At 35.9% G+C, this 26,638-nt stretch overlaps 1 protein-coding gene and 1 non-coding gene across 3 annotated transcripts in view; both read left to right on the top strand.

Annotated features, from left to right (window-relative positions):
- The first annotated feature begins 6,212 nt into the window (after positions 1–6,212).
- Trnas-cga lies at positions 6,213–6,294 on the top strand. The gene has a single exon. It is a non-coding gene; the product is annotated as a tRNA-Ser (tRNA).
- Positions 6,295–6,519: 225 nt separating this feature from the next.
- The window catches only part of LOC23687932 (beta-glucuronidase), a 76,440-nt gene continuing 56,321 nt past the window's right edge, over positions 6,520–26,638 (top strand). Inside the window, exon 1 of one of the 2 annotated variants that reach the window (XM_021855059.1) lies at positions 6,520–6,707. In XM_021855059.1, the coding sequence (XP_021710751.1) occupies positions 6,626–6,707 (82 nt within the window). In that variant the 5' untranslated portion in view covers positions 6,520–6,625. Of the gene's footprint in view, positions 6,708–7,863; positions 8,180–26,638 lie in introns of those variants that run through there. The other variant, XM_021855061.1, reaches the window with a different exon arrangement.

Below are 26,638 nucleotides of genomic sequence, written 5' to 3'. Positions count from 1 at the left end.
GTTGACAGCTTAAAATGTAGGAAAAAAAAGTTAAATCTTTGGTTGGATTGATGAAGTTCACAGTAATGAGTTAGGGTGCAACATATTTTTAATATATATACCATAAATTTTGTTATACTCTTGTATTTTTTTTAATTAATCGTTGTTAAGAAATAGATTTCAAAGAAAATCTACAAAATATCTTAATTTGAAATGGATCTTCATCATTATTATCCAAATTAAAATCCATTTGGTAATCATTGTCAGCTATAGAAAATTATTTATTTTGAATGTTTTGAAAATCCTGGAATAATCTTACAATAATACAAATAATCTTTCTTCAAATTAAGTAATCAAGAAAATTAAATGATTGGGCAATTTCGATAACACTCGAATTAGTTGCCTCATTTATATTCAGGCTATTCCATCAAAAGCATTGATATATCGAAACAAATGGATGGAAATCTCCTGCAACATTGAACGCATAAATCACAGAATAAATATCTTGTTTTAATGTAATATTTACCAAAATGAGCATATTTTATTCTTTTGGAGAAATAAAACTACAACAGAAAATATGAATAAAACTTAAAACGGTTGATTTCATGTCTTGTTAATATATGGAAAAATAATGTTCTTCAAGTCGTTAAAGTATTGATTTTCATTTTTTTTTAATCTTTGAATTTATTTACTTATGAATCAATCAATATAGACACGAATACAATATAATATTCACAACATTATTTAAAACTTTAAAAAATCTTTTTGAAAGAAATCTAAAATTTCTACGATTTTTTTTTTGTCACATGAATATTTTGAAGCTGAATCATCATTTTATAACCCAAGTTTATAAGTCAAACAAAAAAAAAAGAAGTTTTAAAATATGTAGTCATTTTTTTCAGCGCCGCTTTTTTGAACGACGTGATTCAAAATGCTACGTCCACCAGCTAGGACCCCTCCCTCCCCCTCGTCACATATCGTCACAAATTTGTAGAGACCCCCCTCCCCCTTAAATGCTACGTCATTTATGGACGACCCTTAGGTAAATAACTACCTTGCTTGTTCTAGACGGTTTGCCTGTAAATCAAAATGCATGATGATGATACGTTTATTTTTTTCAATAAAAGATCGATTGTAGAAGTCTAGTCGACACGCCAGAACAAAAATATTTTTTGTATAGGGTCACGGTAACCAATACATTTTGGACCCTCAAAGTATATATTTTGGACAACCGGCATTTTTTATCGTTTGGCGACAAAGTCCACGGCATATTATACGGTTGTATAATATGCTTGCCCATAGTCCATTCAATCGATTGGCATTGGAAACCGGAAAAATTCTACGCTTTTAGTTCATAAATTAGGAATAAGTTTTTTTTTTACATTTGAAAAGTTGTTGACGGCTTCAATTTCTGTGTGTAACTTGATGTAACGGTTGCATGGATAAACCGATTCAATTAAATTAAATTCAGATAAAATAAACACATTTTCTATGTACAAACAGTTAATGCAAGTGCGGAATAGTTTTTCGATTTAAAAAGGAAAATTTGCAGGACAATGGCCCAGGGGGGTCCAAAATATATTGGTTGCCCTACACTTAACATTTCTTTTATTTAAAATTTCAGCACAAAAAAAATATTTCTACCCATAAATAATCTCAGGACTTCTATAAGCTAATTGATGTCAAAAGGGTTATTTGCCCTTGTTTTAATTTTTGATTTGCAGGAAAACGGCTGAACAGGGCTTTTTGTAGTTATTAAAGTAAAACAAAATTTGAATGCAATATAAAATTTATATTCCCGCCCTAACTTGTTCACTACCACTACCATAATAAAATTTATGGCGAAAACACTAGATGACATCGCTTTAAATTTTGGCAAATGGATTGAAAAAACAAATGGGTTTTCGTGGTTTTTAATTTGAGATAAATTTAGAGTGTACCTATTAAAAATAGTATATATCTGCTCAAACTTATTCATTAGATTTCAGTAGTCATGTTTTAGTCGAGAAAACTATCAGCTTTCGCCTTGAGTTTTGATTTATAGACAAACAGTTTAAAAAATTAGGTTTGCCTTTCTATTTTTATTTAAAATATATTTTGAGTGTACCGTCGTTAGGGGTGACAATGGGTCAAAAAGGGATATGTGCGATTTATTTTTTGAATAACTATCGCAATTTAACTACAATAAACTTCAAATTTGGTGTGTATGTACTTTGATGGTACATTAACAACTGTTCATAAAATTAAAGAAAAATATTTATTCACAGCGGCACCACAAGTGAATAAAAATGACCCAATCTCACCCCATAGAGGGGGTGACATTGGGTCACTGTAATTAAAATAACTTGTTTTTGAGAATATGATTTCAAAACCATTCACAACTGAAAAATATTGATAAAAAACGATGCAAACAAGACAAACAGATATCTAAGATGTTTCACAAGTATGATAAACCCACTTAAAAGAAAGATTATACAGAAAATTGAAGAGCTATGAGAAAAAATATTTAAACCCAACATTTATCGTCAAGTTTACATAAATTTTCTTGGTTTTTCCCTCAAATTGTCTTCAAAGTCTCATCCCCATTGCTATAAAGCCCATTCAGTTTCCCCAAAGGTGTTCTGAAACAGTGATTATTTTAAACCTTCGCAAATAGTTAAATTTCGGTGCGACATTCCACGATCAATAAATTTCAGGCAGAAGTTGACGTCATAATCCCAGTATTTCAGCGATCCAACTCATTTGTACTTCCGTGAGATGTTTCTATAATGTGAAAACACAGATAAATAATCAAATTTAGAAAAAAACACCCTTTTGATAAAAATTTACGATGTTGCTGCGCACGAAACACAGTTGCTGGTTTGAGAAGTTGTCAAAATGCGTTTTATTGTTATTCAATGCACGGAATACTCAAGTAGACTTGTTTGATGTTTCAGAGATGCTGTATATAGAAAGAATGAACACATCTTAATGAAAAAAGAGAGCACCCGGCACCGTAAAATGTCAAAAAAGTGGACTTGGAATTTCATTTACTATCGTTCTTGCTTGACTCACCCCCATTTTCAATGTTTTAGACATCGTACCGAAAAAAATGATTTTTTTGTGGGAAATCAAACAGATTCCGGAAAATACCTGTGATGTGTAATGAGAAGGCTTTCAACATTCTACTAATACAACAATAGAGGCTAGAGTACATGCGTGATACTTTGTACAGGAGAAATTTAATGTTGTAAATTTTATCTAGTTTCAACATGCAAGTTTATTGATGTAGTACAAAACTACTATTTCTAAAAATGTATATTGTTATGAATTATGTGTAATAATATGTTCCCTATCACATGAATTATTAATTTTAATAATATCAGCGTTATTAGCTGAAATATTTCACAAAACATATTTTTCCGTTTTGACCCAATCTCACCCCCTAGACCCATTGTCACCCCCATCGACGGTAATCCAAAATTTATGTTCCCGCATATTCGCTGGGCTACTACAATTGAATTCATGTAGAGGAAACTCAGCGGGTAGAATTTTGATTCATAAAAAAAAGATTTACAAATAGTACTTTTGGAGTTTTTTCAAAAATAAGATTCGAGTGTAATCAAATATTAATAGATTAACTCAAACATGTTAGTTGTATTCTGAAACTTCTTTTCAACCAAAGAACTATAATTTATCACCTTGAACATTGTTATCTAGTTTAATTTGTACCACAAATCCTTACCAAATAAAACTAGGAATTACCTTTTGCTATATGACTTCGGGTATACCATCTATTTGAACAACTTTCAAGGGTATGTTGAATAGTTTTCGATTTCACTGCAGTAAAAAAATAAAAAATAAAAATGAGAATCGCTTAGAAAACGTCTATGTATGGTATGCATATGTATGGTCAAAGTTGGACTTTTAACTTTTCTGGACCCTTTGTAAACGTTAGTTTTCTTCTCCTTGGTAATAAAAGAGTTGAACTTTATCAACCGTTATTATTTTATACAAACATACTGTTTCTAAAGAATCAACTACAGTGAACCCTCCATGAGTCGATGTTCCATGCAGTGCTGGGAATGGTAATAGTAGTACGCTTGAATTTCGCGAAAATCACGTGGCGCTTCCCAGTACAGCAGTTCAAAAACGTGAATCTCATCACATAGCCTACCGTTTTGACTCATATTCCGAACACTTAAGGCCAACAGTGACTTCAAATGCATCTGATAAGCATTCTGTTCATTCTGTCTCATATTCCGAGCACCTTGATTCATATTCCGAACAGCACGGATAAATCGTATTCAAATGAATAATTTCGCAAATAAATTTATCTGAGCTAGTTTTATTGGTCTCGAACTAGAGGTATAAAATGGATTAGAAGACGTTTAAATTGAATTGCAATTGACTGTATGTTGGGTGAATGAATTTTCTAAATCTTTAGTGTCATTGAAGGCTCTAAATGCGGGAAATGCAGCGGAAAATTGGGCTCTGCATTGTTTTGATTCTGTATGGAATTTTGACGTTTACTGGCCTTGTTGTTTACAAATTTTGAGTAAGAGTGAAAGAGAGAGGAAGGTTTTTGTGCAGTGACCCATAGAACATTTTTCTACAGTAATTTTGGTTTGCCCTTAGCAACGAGTGTTTTGCAATTTTCAAGGCTTTTGCCTTCAGCAGCGATGGGCGTGAGTTTCACTGGCTTCACTGACTATGATTGGCTTTGTAGAATGAATTTCAGATTTTTTCCCAACCCTGGTTCCATGACTTGATATCAACTCATGGAACCATACAAAAAAGCATTTCTTTTTTTTTGCTTTAAATGATCTATTTTTTTTGTTTTTGTAAATGGATTACATAGTTCACATTTCAAGTGATTCAGGGGAACCTTTTTATCTTCAGTTGCGTGTGTTGATAAAATAATAAATAAATAAGACAAGCTAGAGAGCCTTATCCAATTCTTGGCACTTTTGATTGACTTAGGCAGTGCGGTTTTTTGAAAGCTACTGAGCTCATGTTTGACCACAATATGTGTCATATTGAAGTGCTTGGTACTGCAAGATTTCAGACAATTCGGGCGAGAAAACCCCCCCATGCCAAAGTGACTCATGGAAGAGCCCAAGTAGCTCTGCACCCTATATGTTATAAAAGTTTACCACAAATGTGAGATTGCCCAAAGCATTTCTCTTCTGACTCGATATTTCATTGAATCGATGGTCCTTTCAAATATTAATTCATGGAGGTTTGACAGTAGCATGATTTTTGTCTTAATAAAGACACACTCTTATGGTTTGTTTAAATCCTCACCATGGACTTTTTTTGTTGAAACTGTGTTTATTTTTTGAGAATAAAACTACTTATAGATAACAGTTTCCAGACTATATGTACAATTGTGCGAGCCCTGGGTTTTAACGGGTTAAGAAGGGACACAATCGTCTTGAAATTTGTTTATAAAGTTGTTTAAATTTCATAGAAAATAGAATCAACTGTTGTCCAAAGCATGAGATTGATTTTATCTATGAAATCCGAAGTTCTATGAAAACTGTTTCATTCTGTAGACTTACGGGGATATCCGTATAATTAGCATCGCTGGTTGACTGCGGTAGGTAGAAGATGTGTCGATGGCGAAATACAGTCCATTATCCAATCAGTGGTTCGTAGATATATCCGAAGGTCGTTATCCAACCAGCTGAAAGGATGTGCAACGGAATGTAATTCGCGGCTTCAGTAGAAAAGGAAGCCCGTCCGAAACAAGCATGCTGCTTTACGTTATGCCATATACGGCATCCGCTATGTCTTCGTTCTAAATATCCGATTTGTCGTCCGCCGTCTGACAATGTCCTTAGATGGCAACTTGTCTTGCTCAGCAGCGGCGATATGCTTTTTTTGTGATTTTATATTTGTTCAGTTCTGTTGCTCGTTTATGCCGCTGCTGAGATAAACCGAGATAAACTTTCAGTTTCAATGAATGCCTTCTTGTGCATTGGATGGTTGTGTTTTTGCAGCTTGCTTTATTTGTTCACTGCCCATCGCCGGCTGAATGCCGTTGCCATTGGTTACATACATCGAAACAAATTCCAGTTTGTGTAGAGTTTTAGTTGTTCACTGGATCTTTTTACAAACGTAAGTCCATGAATGAATGGTTTGTTATTTATAGAATGAACAAGTCACTTTTGTTGTGCAGTACTTGTACAAAAAATAATCATGTTTAGGTTGATTTTAGCAGTTTAACTCTGGATACTCTTCTCCCACAAGCAGTCGTGGCCGAGTGGTTAAGGCGTCTGACTCGAAATCAGATTCCCTCTGGGAGCGTAGGTTCGAATCCTACCGGCTGCGCACTTTCTTTTTTGCTGCCACCACTCTGTCAACTTCACAGTGCATTGTATGTGCCACAGTTGATCCATTAGAGTGCCATCTGTGCGCATTTTCAGAAACCAAAGTGCTATAAACATTGCAGCACCAACCGGTCAAGCAAGCAGCTGATGTCATTTTACCGATGGCACCAACACTATCAAACCGGCGGATTTTTGCATAAGCCACCCTTCGCCGGCAGGCAGCCGTCTAGTGCTAGCTGTCAGCTGCGCAAAAAACAGGTTCCATCGGTAGGGCGTTGCTTCCAAGTGTGATAATGTAATCTTGTGCTGTTCTGACGTCGCCTCCAGGGTTAATGTTAGAAGTGATTCTGTTGCTGCCATCGAGCAGATGGTGGCCTAGTCAAGCGATCGCAGCTTTGGTGACGTGTTTTAATGGTAAGTGGTGGTGGTGATAATTGAGTAGTAAAACAAAATAGAACCTGCTTTGGCCCCCCGCCGTGAGGCGAATCGAAGGACGGGACGGGATCCGCAATCTACAGGAATGTAAACAAAACTTATGAGCATATGTAGTACTGTGTCTTCATCGAATTGTAGATGGTGTATGTGGCACTGTAACCTGTCCAATTGGATTGTTTTTTTTGTCTGCAAGTCATGTGATGCAAAACGATTCAAATCCATTCTCATTTCTGCCACTACCACTTGAAGTTCTATAAGAATAAAAAACGAAAGAAATCAGAGATAGCGTTGATGTTGTTTACAATAATCTCAACCCGCAAATGAAGGCAGAAATGCGATTGTTCTTGCCACTTTTCTAAGCTGTCACTTAAATTGAGGTTAATTCGACTCATGGCGGCAAAACAAAGTGCCATTACGATAGACGCGGAAGATTCTCCGAAGATGACTGGACTTTCTCCGATGCTTGGACGTTCCGCACGCTCTGGTTAGACGGAGCAGCGACCGTTGAACTTCCTACTTCAGCCGTTTCACGGCATCGTAAAGCTGTGGGCGTTCGGAAATACTCAATTTGGAGCAATTATGGAGCTGTTAATGGGATTGTCAAACTTGAACCATCGTGCGTCTCCACGCAACGTATGTACCATGGGACCAGAATCGGAGGGGCGTAATCAAAAGTAATTCTGAACAGCGCCCACTCGTTGCAAAACCGTTTGTTTACACACTATTTGCTGCAATCTTGTAGTACCGGGACGGCACTCGTATTGTCCCGGTTTTTTGTTTACACATGCTGTGTTCGTTATCTCCGGCAGTGCTCCATTGTCTGCAAGCAAACCATCATTTCACTATCATCGTAACTCTCGTACACACATACGACATACGTGTACTACATTTAGTTTTTGCAATTCCTGCCTCACCTCATGCCGTTGATAGGCCATTCCTCACTGCGAGACTTCCGAATGGAACGAACAGAATCAAACGAAATACCCGTCATGCGGTGATCGCGCCCATTTCGTCTCGCTTCTTTGAGCTTGTTGGCAAATTTCTTCAACTCTGACTGGAGTTTCTTGCTGCAAACTTCTACACTTCACACAAATGACGACGATGGTATCAGCACATCGCCGTTTGCATTGCTTCATTAGTTAAACACTACCGGCAGGAGACGGATGTGCTGCAGTGTGGTAGTCCGGAGCTTACCGTGCCTTCGTCCGTTATCGTTGATGCCGTGGTTGACGCGTATAAAAGTACAAGTTCTTGATCGCGATCGCTGGAGTTGGGCCGTGAACTTCGAAAGGATTGTCTCGGGGATTTTTTGGTGCAAGTGGGAAGTGATTGGGATCGTTTAGGGGAGGTGCTCAACCTGTTTCGTGAGTGCAAGTCAGTTTGGTGCAGTTTAATTGGTTACGAGATTGAGGGACGAATGACGATCTACCGGAGGAAATGCCGAGGACCGGGTGAATATTGAATGAAGATTGTATTTTTAAATGTATTGTCCATTATAATTTGAAGATGTGGAACACTGTTGACGCGTTAAAGTAGGCTATGTACGGATTAATCCAAAAACGGTTTTTGGAGCTTGACCAAAAAACGGAGAGAACTTGAAATGCATGGAAACACATTGGCAAAAAACATGCATTTCAATCACTGCCCATCACTTCCACACAATACTTGTAATGGCATTTTTTCTTTATCGGCTCACGCCATCAGTTCACTTCGTGCATGAATTAAAGAATAGAGGCTTTATTTTTTGTTTTGTATGTATAATGTAAAAATATGTTAGTATCGTTTGCCAAATGTAATGTACAGGTATACCTCGATTTAGTGGACCCTCGATTATATGGACCCTCGATTTTATGTACTTCGATTTTATGTACATTTTACCTCGATTTTATGGACATAAAAATTTCATATTTAATTTTTTGATGTTTATCCAATTCTAAACATGCTTTATGTAAACTTAAAACCTGTGAAGGGTATACGGTATGCTTATACAGGGGCTGGGTCCTGTTTCATTGCAAAATGCCAAATAAATGCGTTTAAAAGATGGAAGGAATTTGAAAATAAGAAGACTCCAGTAGGACTTCCTCAGCCCGTTTTTAGGCATTCGAGATCTGGGAGGGAGGTACAGATACTACACACGAAATATCGAACAACTTATTTCTAAACTGCAAGATAACTCCAGCTTGCCAACGACAATCAAGGCAGGCTTGGTGAAAAACGCAAGTTTTCATTTGTTGTGCAGCTCCGACGTTTCTGGACAAACATTGTAAAAGGGCCACAGTTTTCTGTGCATTAAATTTTCATTTTCATTTGAAAAAGTGAAATGATGCGTATTTCAATGCTTTTTTTTGAACAGAATTAAAGACGCCCTAGTGACAATACCTTTGAATGTATATGAATTGATTCTCATTCGATTTTTGTCACTTTTGATAAAATGAAAAATATATGTTTTGATCAATTACGCGCTTTTATCATGTTTGTCCATTGTTTAAGATTCCAGCTCACAGTGACAGTTCGTGACAGCAGAATTCGGGCTCACTATGACGTGCAGAAATTTTGTATCGGTTTCTCCCTCCCAGGCCGCGACATGTAAATAAACGATAACTTTTAACATGTTGCCATTCACAAATTTAATATTGCTACAACTAAGTCTGTAGTGATGTGTGCGAATTGTAATTATTAAGGTTACTATTGTATTCTTAGGATTGTTCCAAAAATCCCAAAATTTCCAATTTCTCTTTTGTGGATTTTATGCTGCTCAAAGATTTATCCAAGAGTTTTTTTTTAAGAATTTACTAGAAAAAGGAAAAGTTTTACAATCTAGTAAGGATTTATCAACAGATTATTTAGGTTATTATGCATCTTTCTTCAGGATTTGTTAGACGAATCTGCTGAAATTATTCCAGTAGTTCGTTTTGAAGCACGACAATTAGTTTTTCTACGAATTTTTCCAGACGAATAGCATTTTTTTTTTCAATTACACGTGTACGAATTACTCAAAATGGGTGTTTATGTTGAGTTTTATACGAGTCTTTTAGAAATTTTCCACAGTTCCAAGAGCTTTTTCAAAAATAACTTGAAAATTCCTCATTGAATTCGTTCTATTTTTTTTTAAGATAAGAGCGATTGCGAAGAGAAAGGGAGTGAGTGCACACGCACACATTCAGTTTCACCCACTGTTGGTGTAATTGCAATATTCAATTTCACCTAGAGGTACTGAATTGAGAATTGAATATAAAAAATTAGACTGAATTTTAAATCATTGGTGTAAGCAAACAGAAATGTGATGCCTTTATTTGATTAATCTATCAGATTCGTACATGTATTGTCAAAAAAAAAAACATTCACACAAAGAAGAAATCAACGATGGCGGATCCTACTGAGGATCAGCGTTGTTGATTGTATATTGAAATATGCAGACACTGGTTGTCACTCAGTATGATATGTTTGTCAATCCAATAATAATTTTTGTCATGTTGACTATGTTGACCACCCCAAATTTACTGAAAACACATGATTTGATCCCTGAGACATACAGAATGTTTTTTTTTTGTTATGCTGTGTAAGGAATTGTAATAGAATTTCAAATGCGTTCGGCTCCGTTATGAGTGATGGTGCTTGAGCCTTTGAATAAACAGTTAAGTAAACCATATTGAAAGCATTTTTTGTCGGGTTTTTAACAATATTACATAATTTGTATTAGAATGCATTACGTCAATGACGGACTGATTTCATCAAAAATTTGTTAACTCAAGGCAACCTTGAAACACTGAGCCTTGTATCGAAAATTTATTTTTAGGCGATAATGATACATTCTAATGAAGTTTCAACTGAATAGAAAACAAAAAGTGAGATAAAAATTTTGCTTCGATTTTATGTACAATTCGATTTTATGGACAATTTTTAAATCAAAATGTCCACTAAATCGAGGTATACCTGTATTGATATTTGATAAAACGTATGAACAGTAACACATTCGAATCTTGACATAATTTGTTTTCAACAATTTGTGATTGAAATTGTTGAAATTACATAAAACTCTGAATATCTCGATATGTAACCATGGAACCATAGTAAAAATAAGCTTTCATGGAGGTAGTCATGTAAGGGTTTAAGGGTTGAGATTTCTTACGCGCCATACAATTTATTTTTAATTTACATACAAAAAATCTTACAATGGAGGGCTACTTCGGGAAAATTTCCTTTTTATGTCCAAAAATGTACCGTGTGACATCTTAATAATCAGGAATTCTAAAGAACTAGTCAATAAATGAAAAATAAACACGGTATTAAAAGATTTGGCCACTCCAGAGCTTCTGTTTTATATCCAAAACAAACCGTGTGACTTGTCAATCTTCGTGAATTCAAAGAACATTTCAATTAATGAAGAATCCACTAGGCATCAACTAATTAGGTCACTCCTAAGCATCTGGTACTGGTTCCGCCAAGGCCTTTTAGGGAACAAGTTTCACATCCAAAACTTCTCAAACTTCATGAATTCGACAGAATATGTCAATAAATGAAGAATAGACCCTGTCTTGCCAGAGTACCAAGTTCAAGGAAGGCCTTTTTCTGACATTTCCGTCAATTGAAGGAATAAATATGTCAATAAATGAAGAATGGCCTCGCTACCAACAGATCTGGCCACTCTAGAGCACAAGGAATAAGTTCCGCTGAAAACTCTTTTGAAACTTTTTCGTTATATACATAAAACATGATGTGCCACATATTAAGCATAAGAAAAACTCTGAAAAATATTCAAATCAATCTAGGATAAAATGTAAACGAAGTGATGTGGCCTCACTTTACTGATGCAGTTTTAGGCGGGATCTTTGAGAACAGATGCTTTCCACGATTTTTGGTAAATCTGTCGTGCAGATCTTCATGTATATACCAGGAATGCACTGAGCGACTAGTCAAAACTCAGCAGAAAGCTCAAAAGAAAAATGACAAGAATACTAGAACTTTGTTTCGAACATCATCAGAAATCCAACAAGAACCCTAAAAAGGTTTTGGCTAGAATGTTACCAAGAATCTGTTGTAAACTTCGAAGAATTTTTCAAAGTCATCAAAACATTTCTCTATTGATTACTCAGGGTTCTCAACAAATTTGTTAAAAAAAAACCTTAAAAGGAAAGGAACTCCACATGAATACAACATAAAAACACTCTTTTTTTTTTTTTTTTTTTTTTTAATTTCTTTATTAGTATCATTCCAAACATTACATTCATTATTTCTTATATCTAGGTGTTCTGTGTTATTAGACAACACTATCATCCTAATTTGGTAAAACAAATCTAAGATTTTATTAACATTTTGTTAACAACATATTACATTTCATTTGCCGTAGCAGTTCAGATTTTTTACAGGTGAGTTGATTTCACCTGCTTATAAGAGAAAAAAAAAACGCTTTAAATATACTTAACCTAACTTAACCTAAACATATAACGCATTAATCATGGCAATAGAAGATTGTACCGATTTTTGCCTGAAATTATTGATTATTTTATTTGACATTTGTTCCAATGTTTCAACATTGGATATCCTATGTAACTCATTGGTACTATACCAGGGAGGAAGCCTCAGAATCATTTTCAAAATTTTATTTTGAATTCTCTGCAGAGCTTTCTTCCTGGTATTACAACAGCTAGTCCATATTGGTACAGCATACAACATGGCTGGCCTGAAAATTTGTTTGAATATCAAAAGCTTGTTCTTAAGACAAAGTTTTGATTTTCTATTAATAAGGGGATAGAGACATTTTACATATTTGTTACATTTGGCTTGAATGCCCTCAATGTGATTTTTGAAAGTTAAATTCTTATCTAGCATGAGTCCTAGATACTTAACTTCATCTGACCAATTTATTGGAACCCCTCTCATCGTGACAACATGTCTACTTGAAGGTTTCAAATAAAGAGCTTTTGGTTTATGTGGGAATATTATTAGTTGAGTTTTGGAAGCATTAGGAGAAATCTTCCATTTTTGCAAGTATGAAAAAAAAACACTCTTATGATTAATGACATGTCTTGGCATACGGCTCTTTGACATATTTACTGCCAATAATTATTTTAACAGTATAAGAAAGATAACAACTTATTGTCCATTTCAAGAAGAGTAAATTCGACCAAACGTCGATCCAGCAAATATATAATTTGAAACCCATTCGAGATTTCATCTATCATCCGCAAGGAATTAGTGTTCGGTCCATTTATCTCCAGCAGGAGCGAGCGATGGGACCAGAAACACACTTTGGCATGCAATGCGTAATAGAGTAATATCGGAAATCCGGTTAGGCGTGATTACATCATGGACCGCATCACCATTATCTCCACCTTTTCCCACTAACCCAATGTCCTTTCCAAGACAACAGTGGAGATGCAGAGGCATATTCGGTCTTAGAACTATCGATCAGAGTTGTTTAATATCAATCATATCAGCTGATGGCTGATGGTCTAAAACTATCACTATCACTTGCGAGCTATCAATATCACTTTGATTTGAAAACCAACAGCAGTGATGCGACATCGCACACTAGATCATAATCACTGCGGAATGAGTGATCACGTGGTAATTATCCATGCTATTACTGTTTTTCAGTGACCAACAAATAGTTTCATTCTATCTGTAATAGTGTCAAAAATATCGTACAGATAAATTTCCATTTCAACTGCTTAATTTAAGGCTAAACTTAACCCATCAGTGATATCCATAGTCTATCGCCATCAATGCACTTGTGATGGAGTAGACAGCATGATGTTGATGTGATATAGATTAATCCGAATTGTATCGCAGTCGGCCTGTACAAATCAGCACATTTTAAGCGTTGATAGTGACAGCGAGCAACTCTGCTCTCGATTCATGCATTTGGAGAATTCCAAGCCCCATTCATTAAATCTTTATACAACTTCAACTATTCGATTGCAACTACGAAGCGGTCATCCATGCTTATGCTCATGCTTATTATCACCAAGGGTTATGTTTACAAATTCTTCATGCATTTTTTTTATTTTTGAAGCTTTATACTTAATTAGCCAGTTTATTGGCCTCAATTCAAATTGGCCATAAACTTTCTAATGAATTCTTGCTCCTATTTAATAATACAAAAGAGCATATTCTTTCAACTGCTTTAGCATTTTTTTCAGCTCAAATAACTATTATAACATATATTCAAACTTTAATTTTAAATATGGTTCCAAATATGAACCTTGACACCTTTGATCATGTTTGACGTTCACTTTGTCGACATAAGGGTGCCGGATCCGTCATTGATTTCGGAATTTTCAAAAGCAGTTCTTTCGTTCAAAATCAAGAAAATTTATAGGAAAATATGTTCACTGCATTCTTTTCTCCAACCTAAACACAGTGAACACAATTTCATCGAAAAATTATTAATTTTGAACAGAAAAACTGCTTTTGAAGTTTCGATGATGACGATGATTACGTTGAAGGAGCGTTGAACGATAAATGCCACAGATCTTTTAGTTTTAACACTGGGGTTGTTCCTATCTGTCATTTCGGAAGGGACAGTGAGTGAAAACCAAGGGGTGTGACTAAAGCTTAGCTTAGCTTAGCTTAGCTTAGACTGACTACACATATCAATGGTTGCTATTCCGTGATTGACCGAAGTCAGTGAAAATGCACAAAGAATCAACTAGAAGTTTGACTGGGATTGGCCATAATCTTCTTCAGTGTGCATAATTCAGTGCCTCTATTTATACAGGGTCAATAACGGCGCCGGCCACGTCCTTGCAGTCAGGTGGGATTGAGGGAAGGAATGTTAGTGTGTAACCTTTGCTATTTGGAGACCGTGTTTGCCTCTGCATCTCCACAAAGGTTACTGGGAGGGATGTTTGTTAATGGGGAGGATCGTTGGGTCACAGGATTCACTTTGATAAGCAATTAGACCATGATAAATAATTATTTGTGAGATATAAACATGATTATGCCGACACTTGGGGTGACGAACCATTCAAAGTTTGTTGAACAAATACCTAAATGAAACATTCCTAACACTCCTATTCTTATGCCGACACTTACAGTGACGAACCATCCAAAGTTTGTTGAATAAAGTGAACCTTCCGGAAGTCTACACTTGTAGTGTCCAACCATTCAAAGTTTTTTTTATTACAAAAATAAAGGTAAAAAGAAAGGGGTGTTTTGCATAGCATAGCATAGCATAGCATAAACTAACTGTACATGTCAATGGTTGCTACTCCGTGATTGATCGGAACTGGTAAGAATTGCACTACGATCCAAATGAATAAGGGATGGGAGTTTCCGCTTACTCTCGAAGTGCAATTTTAGCAGATCTAATATTATTGATCAATAACGGCGCCGGCCAAGTCCTTACAGTCAGTTGGGATGGGGAAGGAATGTTAGGGTGTAATGATTGTTGCTTCTAGAGACCGAGAATACCTCTGCATCTCCACAATCACCACGGGAAGGGTGTTTATTAGTGAGGAAGGAAAAGATCTGGGAGTCACCTCTGGTCGGTGATGCGATCCATGGACAAGGGGGAAATATACGACTTGTATTTAAAGCTAGTTTTGTATTTTTGTCTCGAGAAGTTTTTGGAAAAATTACGTCAACATCTATAATGTCGAACAATTCAAAAGACGTTTTTATTAATGACGAAAACTGAAAATTACATGTATATATTTTAACTTATATGAAACAGGAATAATGCCGACACTTGTAGTGACGAACCATACATAGTTTGTTTGAAAATTACATATGAGTATTACTGTGCATTTTGTCTCGATATGGTAGAAGTTTTAGAAAATACGTCAACATTCACAATGTCGAACAATTCAAAGGATAATTTTTAATAATGTCAAAAAGAGAAAAATATATGTATATTCAAATTGTATAAGAAAAAAGCATAATGCCGACACCTATAGTGACAAACCATACAAAGTTTGTTTTAATATTACATAAAAGTTACGCTTTCAAGAAAATATGTGTTATCACAAGCATGAAACGAACTCACCAGTTGGCCATCCATTCTCGACTGAACACAAAACTGACACTGACAGCAAAACTTCTTGGCGTCCCGAAAATAAACCGTCTTGCTTGGGCCTTCCCAAATACGTACCCAGCAAGACGCTCCAAAACAAAGGGAAAAAAAAAAAAAATCTCCGGCGACGAAAACACGCGCGAAACCGTCAACAAACTCTATCGGACGACGCAAAACCGAACCGTCCTGCTTGGGCTTCTCGAAGCACTACCCAGCAAGACGCTCCAAAACAGGGGGAAAAAATTCTCCGGCAACGAAAACGCGCGAATCCGTCAGCTAAATCAATCGGACGACGCAAAACCGAACTGTCCTGCTTGGGCTTCACAAAGCACTACCCAGCAAGACGCTCCAAAACAGGGGGAAAAAAATTCTCCGGCAACGAAAACGCGCGAATCCGTCAGCTAAATCAATCGGACGACGCAAAACCGAACTGTCCTGCTTGGGCTTCACAAAGCACTACCCAGCAAGACGCTCCAAAACAGGGGGAAAAAAATTCTCCGGCAACGAAAACGCGCGAATCCGTCAGTTAAATCAATCGGACGACGCAAAACCGAACTGTCCTGCTTGGGCTTCTCGAAGCACTACCCAGCAAGACGCTCCAAAACAGGGGGAAAAAATTCTCCGGCAACGAAAACGCGCGAATCCGTCAGCTAAATCAATCGGACGACGCAAAACCGAACTGTCCTGCTTGGGCTTCTCGAAGCACTACCCAGCAAGACGCTCCAAAACAGGGGGAAAAAATTCTCCGGCAACGAAAACGCGCGAATCCGTCAGCTAAATCAATCGGACGACGCAAAACCGAACTGTCCTGCTTGGGCTTCTCGAAGCACTACCCAGCAAGACGCTCCAAAACAGGGGGAAAAAATTCTCCGGCAACGAAAACGCGCGAATCCGTCAGCTAAATCAATCGGACGACGCAAAACCGAACTGTCCTGCTTGGGCTTCACAAAGCACTACCCAGCAAGACGCTCCAAAACAGGGGGAAAAAAATTCTCCGGCAACGAAAACGCGCGAATCCGTCAGCTAAATCAATCGGACGACGCAAAACCGAACTGTCCTGCTTGGGCTTCTCGAAGCACTACCCAGCAAGACGCTCCAAAACAGGGGGAAAAAATTCTCCGGCAACGAAAACGCGCGAATCCGTCAGCTAAATCAATCGGACGACGCAAAACCGAACTGTCCTGCTTGGGCTTCACAAAGCACTCTGAAAACCAAGGGGTGTGACTAAATCTCAAAAACCGTAAAAATATTTTTTGGACTTAAATAAACAACAATCATTTTAAAATGTAGTAAACATGTGTTTTTGGCCTAAACTTGAGCGTTTGATACAAAAATTGAGACAGGGCTTTAGGACCCTATTGTATTGCTCTGGAGTGGCCAAATCAGTTGTTAATGAATTGATTATCCATTTATGGACAAGTTCCCCCGAATTCAAGAAAATTGAGACGAAGCACGGTATGTTTTGGGCATAAATCGCAAATGTTACCCAAAGAGCCCTCGTGGAACCTGTGCCATCTTGAGTGGCCACATCTGTTCTTACGGACTTTTGTCGTCTCTTATTCACAAGTTCTCTCGAATTCACGAAGATTAAGACGTCGCACGGTATGTTTCCGACAAAAAACGGAAATGTCCTCAAAGAGACCCTCGCAGAACCTATGTTAGATGCTCTGGAGTGGCCAAATCTATTTATGTTTAGTTTATTATTCCTTTATTGGCATGTTCTTTCGAATTCAAGAAGATTGAGACGTCGCACGGTATGTTTTGGACATGAAACGGAAATGTCCCCAAACGGGCCCTGGTGGGACCGGCTACGATGTTCCGGAACGGTCCAATTATTCAAATTATGTTGAAATGATGACAATCGATCATTATCTCACGTTTTACATAAAAACTTCAGTAATGTATTGCAATTAATAAAAAAATAATCACATTTCTCAAATTTGGCACCCTTGCGACCCCAGTACAACCCGGAATATCTCCGGCATGGTTCTGAATTCAGCATTGTCCATTCATGACTAATAACTGAAACCTTTTTGAAGTAAACTGAAGGTGGTTTAAAAAAAAAACGAATGTAAATTGATGAAATGGCAGCTATTTGAAAATGCCTTGTCGGAGGTCGGTAACGTAACGATAGACAGAAATAAATTGGCATGTGGAAAAGTTAAATTCAGACAAAACTGAGTTACCAGCCAGAAAAAAAACTTATGCTGAAAACTAAAATTGCGCAAGTTTAGGTGAAGTGAAAAACTTGAGTTGTAAAGCAAAAATTTAGGTTTTTGAACATGTACACCTACTTAGGGTCAATACACGAAGAAAACCAATTTTCGTTTGAAATTTTAGTAAGTCTTTATAACTATTTTATATTTTAGATGTATGATTGACTTTGTTTTTCAACTAAAAACATGTTTGGAAATTGAGTTATTGCCTACTTTTTAGAAAACTGGACCCATGAGCGTCCCAAAATTGATCATTTAGAACCCTATCGAAAACGTCGTCGGAAGGTATCAATGCATGATATTCTGGAAGTGTCCCTCGAGGGTCCTTATCGGGACCGTTATCCAATGACCATATTCCAGAAAATACCACAATAGTTTCCAAACTGAAACAGGTGACGTATACTTTCAAATAGATCAATATTCCATTGTTTTTTTCTTAAACTTTTTGATGAAATTTCTGGCATTTTCCCGAAAAAATCCAGTTTGAAATACCCTAGATACCCCAACAAATTCGGACCTAAATCCGGAACCATCAGCGAATTCAAAAATTTTAATGCATAAATTAAAAATATAGCTCATTTGTGATTTTTCCTGAAAATATCATCAAAATCGATCGAACGATGGTAAAGGTATAAAGTTATGAAACTTTGATTTCGGCACCCAGTATAGAATTTTGTGCCTTTGACGAGTTTTTATAACTTTTTTAACGGCAGAGTATTAGTACTACGCTGCTGCGAGCAAAATAGTCGCCGCAACCGTTCATTTACCATCGAATAAAATGTGCAGAGCATACCTCGAAAACATATGTTCGTTAGAATTTTATTTCGTTTCTGCCACATTTCTGCCGATAGGTTGCTAATTTCCATCACTGTTTATCAACAATATAGTAAATAAAGTGAGCAACAGATCAGACATTTTCTGGGCATGTCCGACCATACCTTGATCTCATACGTAACTACGTAACTGACATTTCCTAATTAGATACTACTTGAGCTACTTGAGTGTTCGGGATGATCCAAATAGTTACTCTCAGAAAACAATAACTGCACGTTACTGAGTCTACTGGAGAACCAGATATTCGTTTTTGCTGAAAATTCGATCGATTGGTTACTCACTGCTGGTGAACAATCGATTAAATTTTCAGTGTGGAGCCTTAAATTTAAAAGAAAATTTTGATATTTAGAGAATTTGTATTGACTGGTTCGCTGGATATGATACAGTCATGTTTCCAAAATCGCGCATTTGCTCCAAATGCCACGTGGCGAATGCTTCAGAAATGGAACAACCGCGTTTGATGAAACACCGCAATGTTATCTCCCATAAGAATAATGTCAAAATGCTGCCAAACCGCGGTCGTTCAATTCCACAGAAAAACACCGTGTGTACTTTTGAGCAAATGCGCTTATAAATTTCGTCCTTCATTATTCACCCCGAGCGGCCTATCGATTCAGTTCAATACTGGGTCCATCCTTGTCGTCCACAAATAGAAATAAACACCTCTTTCCCATTTTATAGCCCCACTCTGGTCGTGTACCTAAAATAAATGTGTACGTGTGAAGGAAAAATTAATAATTTACGTAATTTTTCCAAACCTACTAATTATAGTGCAGAAGATCGTGGGCTATAATTATGGGAATGTATTGTCGTTTCGATCATTGCAGGATAATTGCAGGAGCTAAAAGCCATTTGCTCAAGAGTATCAAAAAAGGATATTTATGCAAATCAATTAATTTTAGGACGAGGCCAAGAATAATAACTTTTCCGACATTTTTCATTAAAGTTTTCATTATATTACAACATTGAAAAATATACTTGAAATCTTATTTGTAATTAATAACAGTATGAGTAAGTATGAACGCAGACTCAATAAACATGGTAAAATTTTTGAAGTAAAAGAAAAAAGTGATTTGACCATAGCGTTATGTTGTCTCGATATAATTCAATAATTTTCTTGAATTAGAAAAAGTATACAAGAATTATATACCTGGTTATTTTAAATATCAATATCAAATGTTACACTCAGTGTCAGGTTTGGGCTATGGTGTGGCCTGGTCAGATCACATTAACAAGGTCCCAAATACAGAATTCATCGCATTTTGTCATGCCTTCTGCCGGTTGTGGAGATGGATACTTAATTATATTCATTGATCATTATGTGCAAAATATTATATTATATGTTTTGATCAATACTAGCATTCACGAATTAGGCCCTTTTCAGTATTCAATTATTGGGCTGCATACTGCTCTTGAGGATTGTCAACGGGTTTGAAATTGTGTAGACTTTTCGAATTGTGGAAGCTAACTGTCATTCTCTCAATAATGAATTGAGAGAATTGAAAAATTAAGATATCCTCTGTGTGCAAGAAAATGACAGCAAAGAGAGAGTAAATCGGAAATCCAACTATGCAGTAATTACCCGTTGAAGGTCGGGTCAGTTAATAGGAGATTGTTGCGAGCAACGGACGTTGTCTTGGGGAGATACGGCATGGCGCAGTCAGTGGCTGAACCATAGTGCGTATTTCCTGGAAAATTAAACGAAAGGAAAGTATACAAAATCATGTGCTTAATAAGGAGTAAAATTATCAGTTAAAAAAAAATGAACAGAAAGAAAACAGATAAAAAATATATGATGCTGAAATCAGAGCGTAAAAGAAGCTTGAGCCAAAAAAAAAATGGATATGAGGCTATAGAAAAAAAAAGAGCGAGACACATGGAGCCAAAAAATAAAAGGGGCTAAATAAATGAATGAAGTTAAAACAGAGCGAAATGAAGATAAATGGAGACTAAAAAATAAATGGGTCTGAGCGAAATGAAGATAAATTGAGCCAAAAAAAAAAAATTTGGCAAACACTGATCAATGTGGAAATGAAGAGAGAATGCTGGAGCCAAAAAATATATATATGAGGCTAAGAAATAGCAAGACGAAATAGAAACAAATGATGTCAAAAAAATGTGATCCAAGCTTTGCATGACAAAATAAGTAAATGGAAAATGAGTTCGAAACAAAAGTGTTTTTCAAACGAAAATCGACAACAAAAATGCAAAAATAATGTGGATCGGAATGAAGTAAAGTGATAATGGATAATGGAAGAAAACAGATCCGATGAGAAATGTTTTTATTAATTAAGAATTGATCAAATAAAATACGAATATAAAATAAGTGAATTATGATTAGGCTTGAAAATTCTTTTAATTTGGATTGGAATTGTAATGGATTGAATTTTATCATGAATTGGATTTAGATTGGATTGGATTTGGATTGGATTTGGATTGGATTTGGATTGGATTGGATTTCGATAGGCTTTGGATTGGATTTCGATTGGATTTGAATTTGATTTGGACTGGATTGGAAATTATTTGATTAGGATTAGATTTGGAATGGATTGAGATTAAATTTGGATTGGATTTCAATTGATTGGCTTTGAATTTGGCTTAGATTTTGATTGGATTCGGATTGGATTCGGATTGGATTTGGATTTAATTTAATTCGGATTTGGATTGGATTTCATGGGATTTGATTCGGATTTGGATTGGGTTTGGATTACATTTAGATTGGATTTAGATTGGTTTTGGATTGGATTTGGATTTGGATTGGATTTCATTTGGATTTGATTTGGACTAAATTTGAGTTGGATTGCATTTGGATTGGTTTTCTTTTAGATTTGGATAAGATGGAGACTTGGATTGGATTGGACTGGATTGGATTGGATTGCATTTGGATTTGTATTTGATTTGGATTTGGATTTAGAATGGTTTTAAGTTGGATTTGGATTTGGATATTGGGATTTGGATTGGATTTGGATTGGATTTGGGATTGGATTTGGATGGATTGGATTGGATTTGGATTGGATTTGGATTGGATTTGGATTGGATTTAGATTGGATTTGGATTGGATTGGATTGGTTTGGATTTGGATTTGGATTGGATTGGATTGGATTTGTGGGATTTTGGATTTGGATTTGGATGGATTTGGATTGGATTTGGATTTGGATTTGGGATTGTTTGGATATTTGGATTGGATTTGGATTGGATTTGGGATTGGATTTGGATTGGATTTGGATTGGATTTGGATTGGATTTGGATTGGATTTGGATTGGATTTGGATTGGATTTGGATTGGATTTGGATTGGATTTGGATTGGATTTGGATTGGGATTTGGATTGGATTTGGATTGGATTTGGATTGGATTTGGATTGGATTTGGATTGGATTTGGATTTGGATTTGGATTGGATTTGGATTGGATTTGGATTGGATTTGGATTGGATTTGGATTGGATTTGGATTGGATTTGGATTGGATTTGGATTGGATTTGGATTGGATTTTGATTGGATTTTGGATTGGATTTGGATTGGGATTTGGATTGGATTTGGATTGGATTTGGATTGGATTTGGGATTGGATTTGGATTGGATTTGGATTGGATTTGGATTGGATTTGGATTGGATTTGGATTGGATTTGGATTGGATTTGGATTGGATTTGGATTGGATTTGGATTGGATTTGGATGGATTTGGATTTGGATTGGATTTGGATTGGATTGGATTGGATTTGGATTGGATTGGATTGGATTTTGGATTGGATTTGGATTGGATTTGGATTGGATTTGGATTGGATTTGTGATTGATTGGATTTGGATTGGATTTTGGATTGGATTTGGATTTGGATTGGATTGGATTTGGATTGGATTTGGATGATTTGGATTTGGATTGGATTTGGATTGATTTGGATGGATTTGGATTGGATTTGGATTGGATTTGGATTGGATTTGGATTGATTGGATTGGATTTGGATTGGATTTGGATTGGATTTGGATTGGATTTGGATTGGATTTGGATTGGATTTGGATTGGATTTGGATTGGATTTGGATTGGATTTGGATTGGATTTGGATTGGATTTGGATTGGATTTGGATTGGATTTGGATTGGATTTGGATTGGATTTGGATTGGATTTGGATGGATTTGGATTGGATTTGGATTGGATTTGGATTGGATTTGGATTGGATTTGGATTGGATTTGGATTGGATTGATTGGATTGGATTTGGATTGGATTTGGATTGGATTTGGATTGGATTTGGATTGGATTTGGATTGGATTTGGATTGGATTTGGATTGGATTTGGATTGGATTTGGATTGGATTTGGATTGGATTTTGGATTGGATTTGGATTGGATTTGGATTGGATTTGGATTGGATTTGGATTGGATTTGGATTGGATTTGGATTGGATTTGGATTGGATTTGGGATTGGATTTGGATTGGATTTGGATTGGATTTGGATTGGATTTGGATTGGATTTGGATTGGATTTGGATTGGATTTGGATTTTGGATTGGATTTGGATTGGATTTGGATTGGATTTGGATTGGATTTGATGATTGGATTGGATTTGGATTGGATTTGGATTGGATTTGGATTGGATTTGGATTGGATTTGGATTGGATTTGGATTGGATTTGGATTGGATTTGGATTGGAATTTGGATTGGATTTGGATTGGATTTGGATTGGATTTGGAATTGGATGGATTTGGATTTGGATTGGATTTGGATTGGATTTGGATTGGATTTGGATTGGATTTGGATTGGATTTGGATTGGATTTGGATTGGATTTGGATTGGATTTGGATTGGATTTGGATTGGATTTGGATTGGATTTGGATTGGATTTGGATTGGATTTGGATTGGATTTGGATTGGATTTGGATTGGATTTGGATTGGATTGGATTGGATTGGATTGGATTTGGGTTTGGATTGCGATTGGATATGATTGGATTGGATTTCATTGGATTTGATTTGGATATTGATTGTATTTGCATTTGATTTGATTGGATTGGATTGGACTAGCAAAAGCACTAAAATGAATAAAATAGAAAATTGGAAAATTTGGAGGCAAGATGTACTGGATGTGATGAAAGATTATAAAATTCAAATATGTTTAAGCGTTTAATATAAATTTTTATTTCCGTACAAATGGACAGGTGTTGTAGGCTATCGGATTTGGATTAGATTTCAGTTGAATTTGATTTGGATTAAATTTGGATTGGATCGCATTTGGATTGGTTTTCTTTTGGATTTCGTTAAGATGGAGATTTGGATTTGGATTGGATTGGATAGTCTAAATTGGATCTTAATTTTCATTCCCGTACGAATGGGCAGGTGTTGTAGGGTATTGGATTTGGATTTGATTGGATTGTGTTTGGATTACATTTGGATGGATTTTTTAAGGATGGAGATTTGGATTGGATAGGACTGGATTGGATTGAATTGCATTTGGATTTGGATTGGTTTTTAGTTGGATTTGGATTTAGATTGGATTTGGATAAGATTTGGATTGGATTTCGATTGGATTTGAATTAAATTTTGGAGGGATTTGATATTATTTGGATTAAATTTGGATTGGATTAGATTTGGAATGGATTGAGATAAGCTTTGGATTTGATTAGTTGAGAAATACAAAAATGAAAAAAAAAACAGAATGCGATCTGTGAGAATTTTACGTTTTGCTGCACATGGAATAAAACTATAATGAAAAAAAAAAAAACATAAAGCCCTATTAAAAAAATAAATGCAGGAGAAAAAAACCGCATCTTGTGTCTTACAATTTTTGTATCAGATCAGTATATTTACTAAACATCGACCAGTTCGTTTGTTTTTATCATATAAAAATTTACCAAACTATTATCTAAGAATGAGATGAAATTATTTATATGTCTATATGAACTACTGCAGAATAATAATCAAACTAATTGATCTCAACATTTTTTTTTCAGAAAAGAGAGTAGAGGTGAGAGAGATTGTGGAGATGGATACTTAATTATATTCATTGATCATTATGTGCAAAATATTATATTATATGTTTTGATCAATACTAGGATTCACGAATTAGGCCCTTTTCAGTATTTAATCATTGGGCTGCATACTGCTCTTGAAGATTGTCTACGGTTTTGAAATTGTGTAGACTTTTCGAATTGTGGAAGCTAACTGTCATTCTCTCAATAATGAATTGAGAGAATTGAAAAATTAAGATATCCTCTGTGTGCAAGGAAATGACAGCAAAGAGAGAGTAAATCGGAAATCCGACTATGCAGTAATTACCCGTTGAAGGTCGGGTCAGTTAATAGGAGATTGTTGCGAGCAACGGACGTTGTCTCGGGGAGATACGACACTGGTGTATTTAGCTTGAGCTTTGAATGCAATGTTCAGTCCAAACTCAAGTTTGGGAAACATTGCACTAGTTCACTATTTCTCAATCTTGGTAATGGCGAGAAAACAGCTGAAGATGAAGTAATTATACTTTTCCCCAAATGGCACTTTCCTGAAAACCCTGTTTTCCCGAACTGTCAATTATAAGGAATTTTTCGGGTACTCATAATTATCATTCCTTCAAACGTTTCGAGATTTCAAACTAACCAATTATCTGTTATGCACTTTTCTCTAATTCATCGGCAGTTCTTTCAAGTAGTATTATTTTTTGTTTATTTGGCATCAAATGTTTAGACAAGATATATCTTCCAAACTTTTTAATTGAATTCTGGACTTACCAGTTTTTATTCCTCTAGTAACCTCTAGTAACTGTAGTTTCAGACAATCGGATCAATTGCAAAACCAGCGTTCAAGGAAACGACATTAATCAAAAGACTTTGAAACATTAAAAATCTCAAATAAAACAAGTTAAACTTTCTTTTAAGGCATACTAGGGCACGTTGAAACGACTGAGGTAAGATACCATGGTATCACAATAAAGTTATGTATTGATGAAAAATTTAAATGCAGAAACATTAAGTTAATAATTTAAACTTTTACGGATGTTATACCTGCTAATATTGAATCATATCATGTTCAAAACTTTACATTAAATCTTTGCCATAGTGTACTTTATATGCAATTGACTCCATTAAGATTAAAATTTATTTTTTTTCCGTTTTCCAGCTCCTTTATAAAAAAAAAGTATTCTGTAGCATACCGAAAATAGCATCTCTCAAAACCAGATGTTTTCAGGATAGAAATTTCCCATGACCGATATTTTCCATAGTCAATTAAATTGTCTTGCATTGACATTTAACGTTTCCACTTAAGCTCCATAAGAAACATGTTTTCAAAAACAGACCTAGAATGATTCCACGCATCCGTGTAATGGATCGGATTGCAGACCTTTTCAACAACAGACCGATGTTGAACAACATAGGCTACAAGAAATTTAACACCAGCATTCAACAACGCGTGTGGCAATTGTTGACCGGTGATGACATACATCTTGAAGTGTTATGTACGTTTTCGTCGTCTTAAGTTACTTCCTATATTCGGCTACACCCATTTTTAAATAATAGTCTTTTTGTCAAATAAGAATTGGCTCTAGGCTCCATCTATAATAAAGATACTTCAAGTTTGAACTTCAAGGGCGGTGGTTCATTTCTGATGTAAAGAAATTCCAATAGGACCACCAACTTAGTACATGGCGACCGTGACAGGATACACGTGGATAAAACAGCTACTTAAAGATATAAACTTCTGCTGATACTTCAAGTTTCTTTAAGAACCATTAATGTATTCTGTATGAATTTCAATCTTGCATAAACGTCAAACGCTTTATTGTCTAATTTGTCAATAGCTTTATGTGGAGTTCCAACAGTTTTTGATAACTTACTCGAGTGAGAATTTGAAGACTTTGACATATTATTCGT

This window comes from Aedes aegypti, chromosome 3 (genome assembly GCF_002204515.2).
Source record: "Aedes aegypti strain LVP_AGWG chromosome 3, AaegL5.0 Primary Assembly, whole genome shotgun sequence".
NCBI classification, from domain to species: domain Eukaryota; kingdom Metazoa; phylum Arthropoda; class Insecta; order Diptera; family Culicidae; genus Aedes; species Aedes aegypti.
This window is presented reverse-complemented; position numbering and strand designations above follow the sequence as displayed.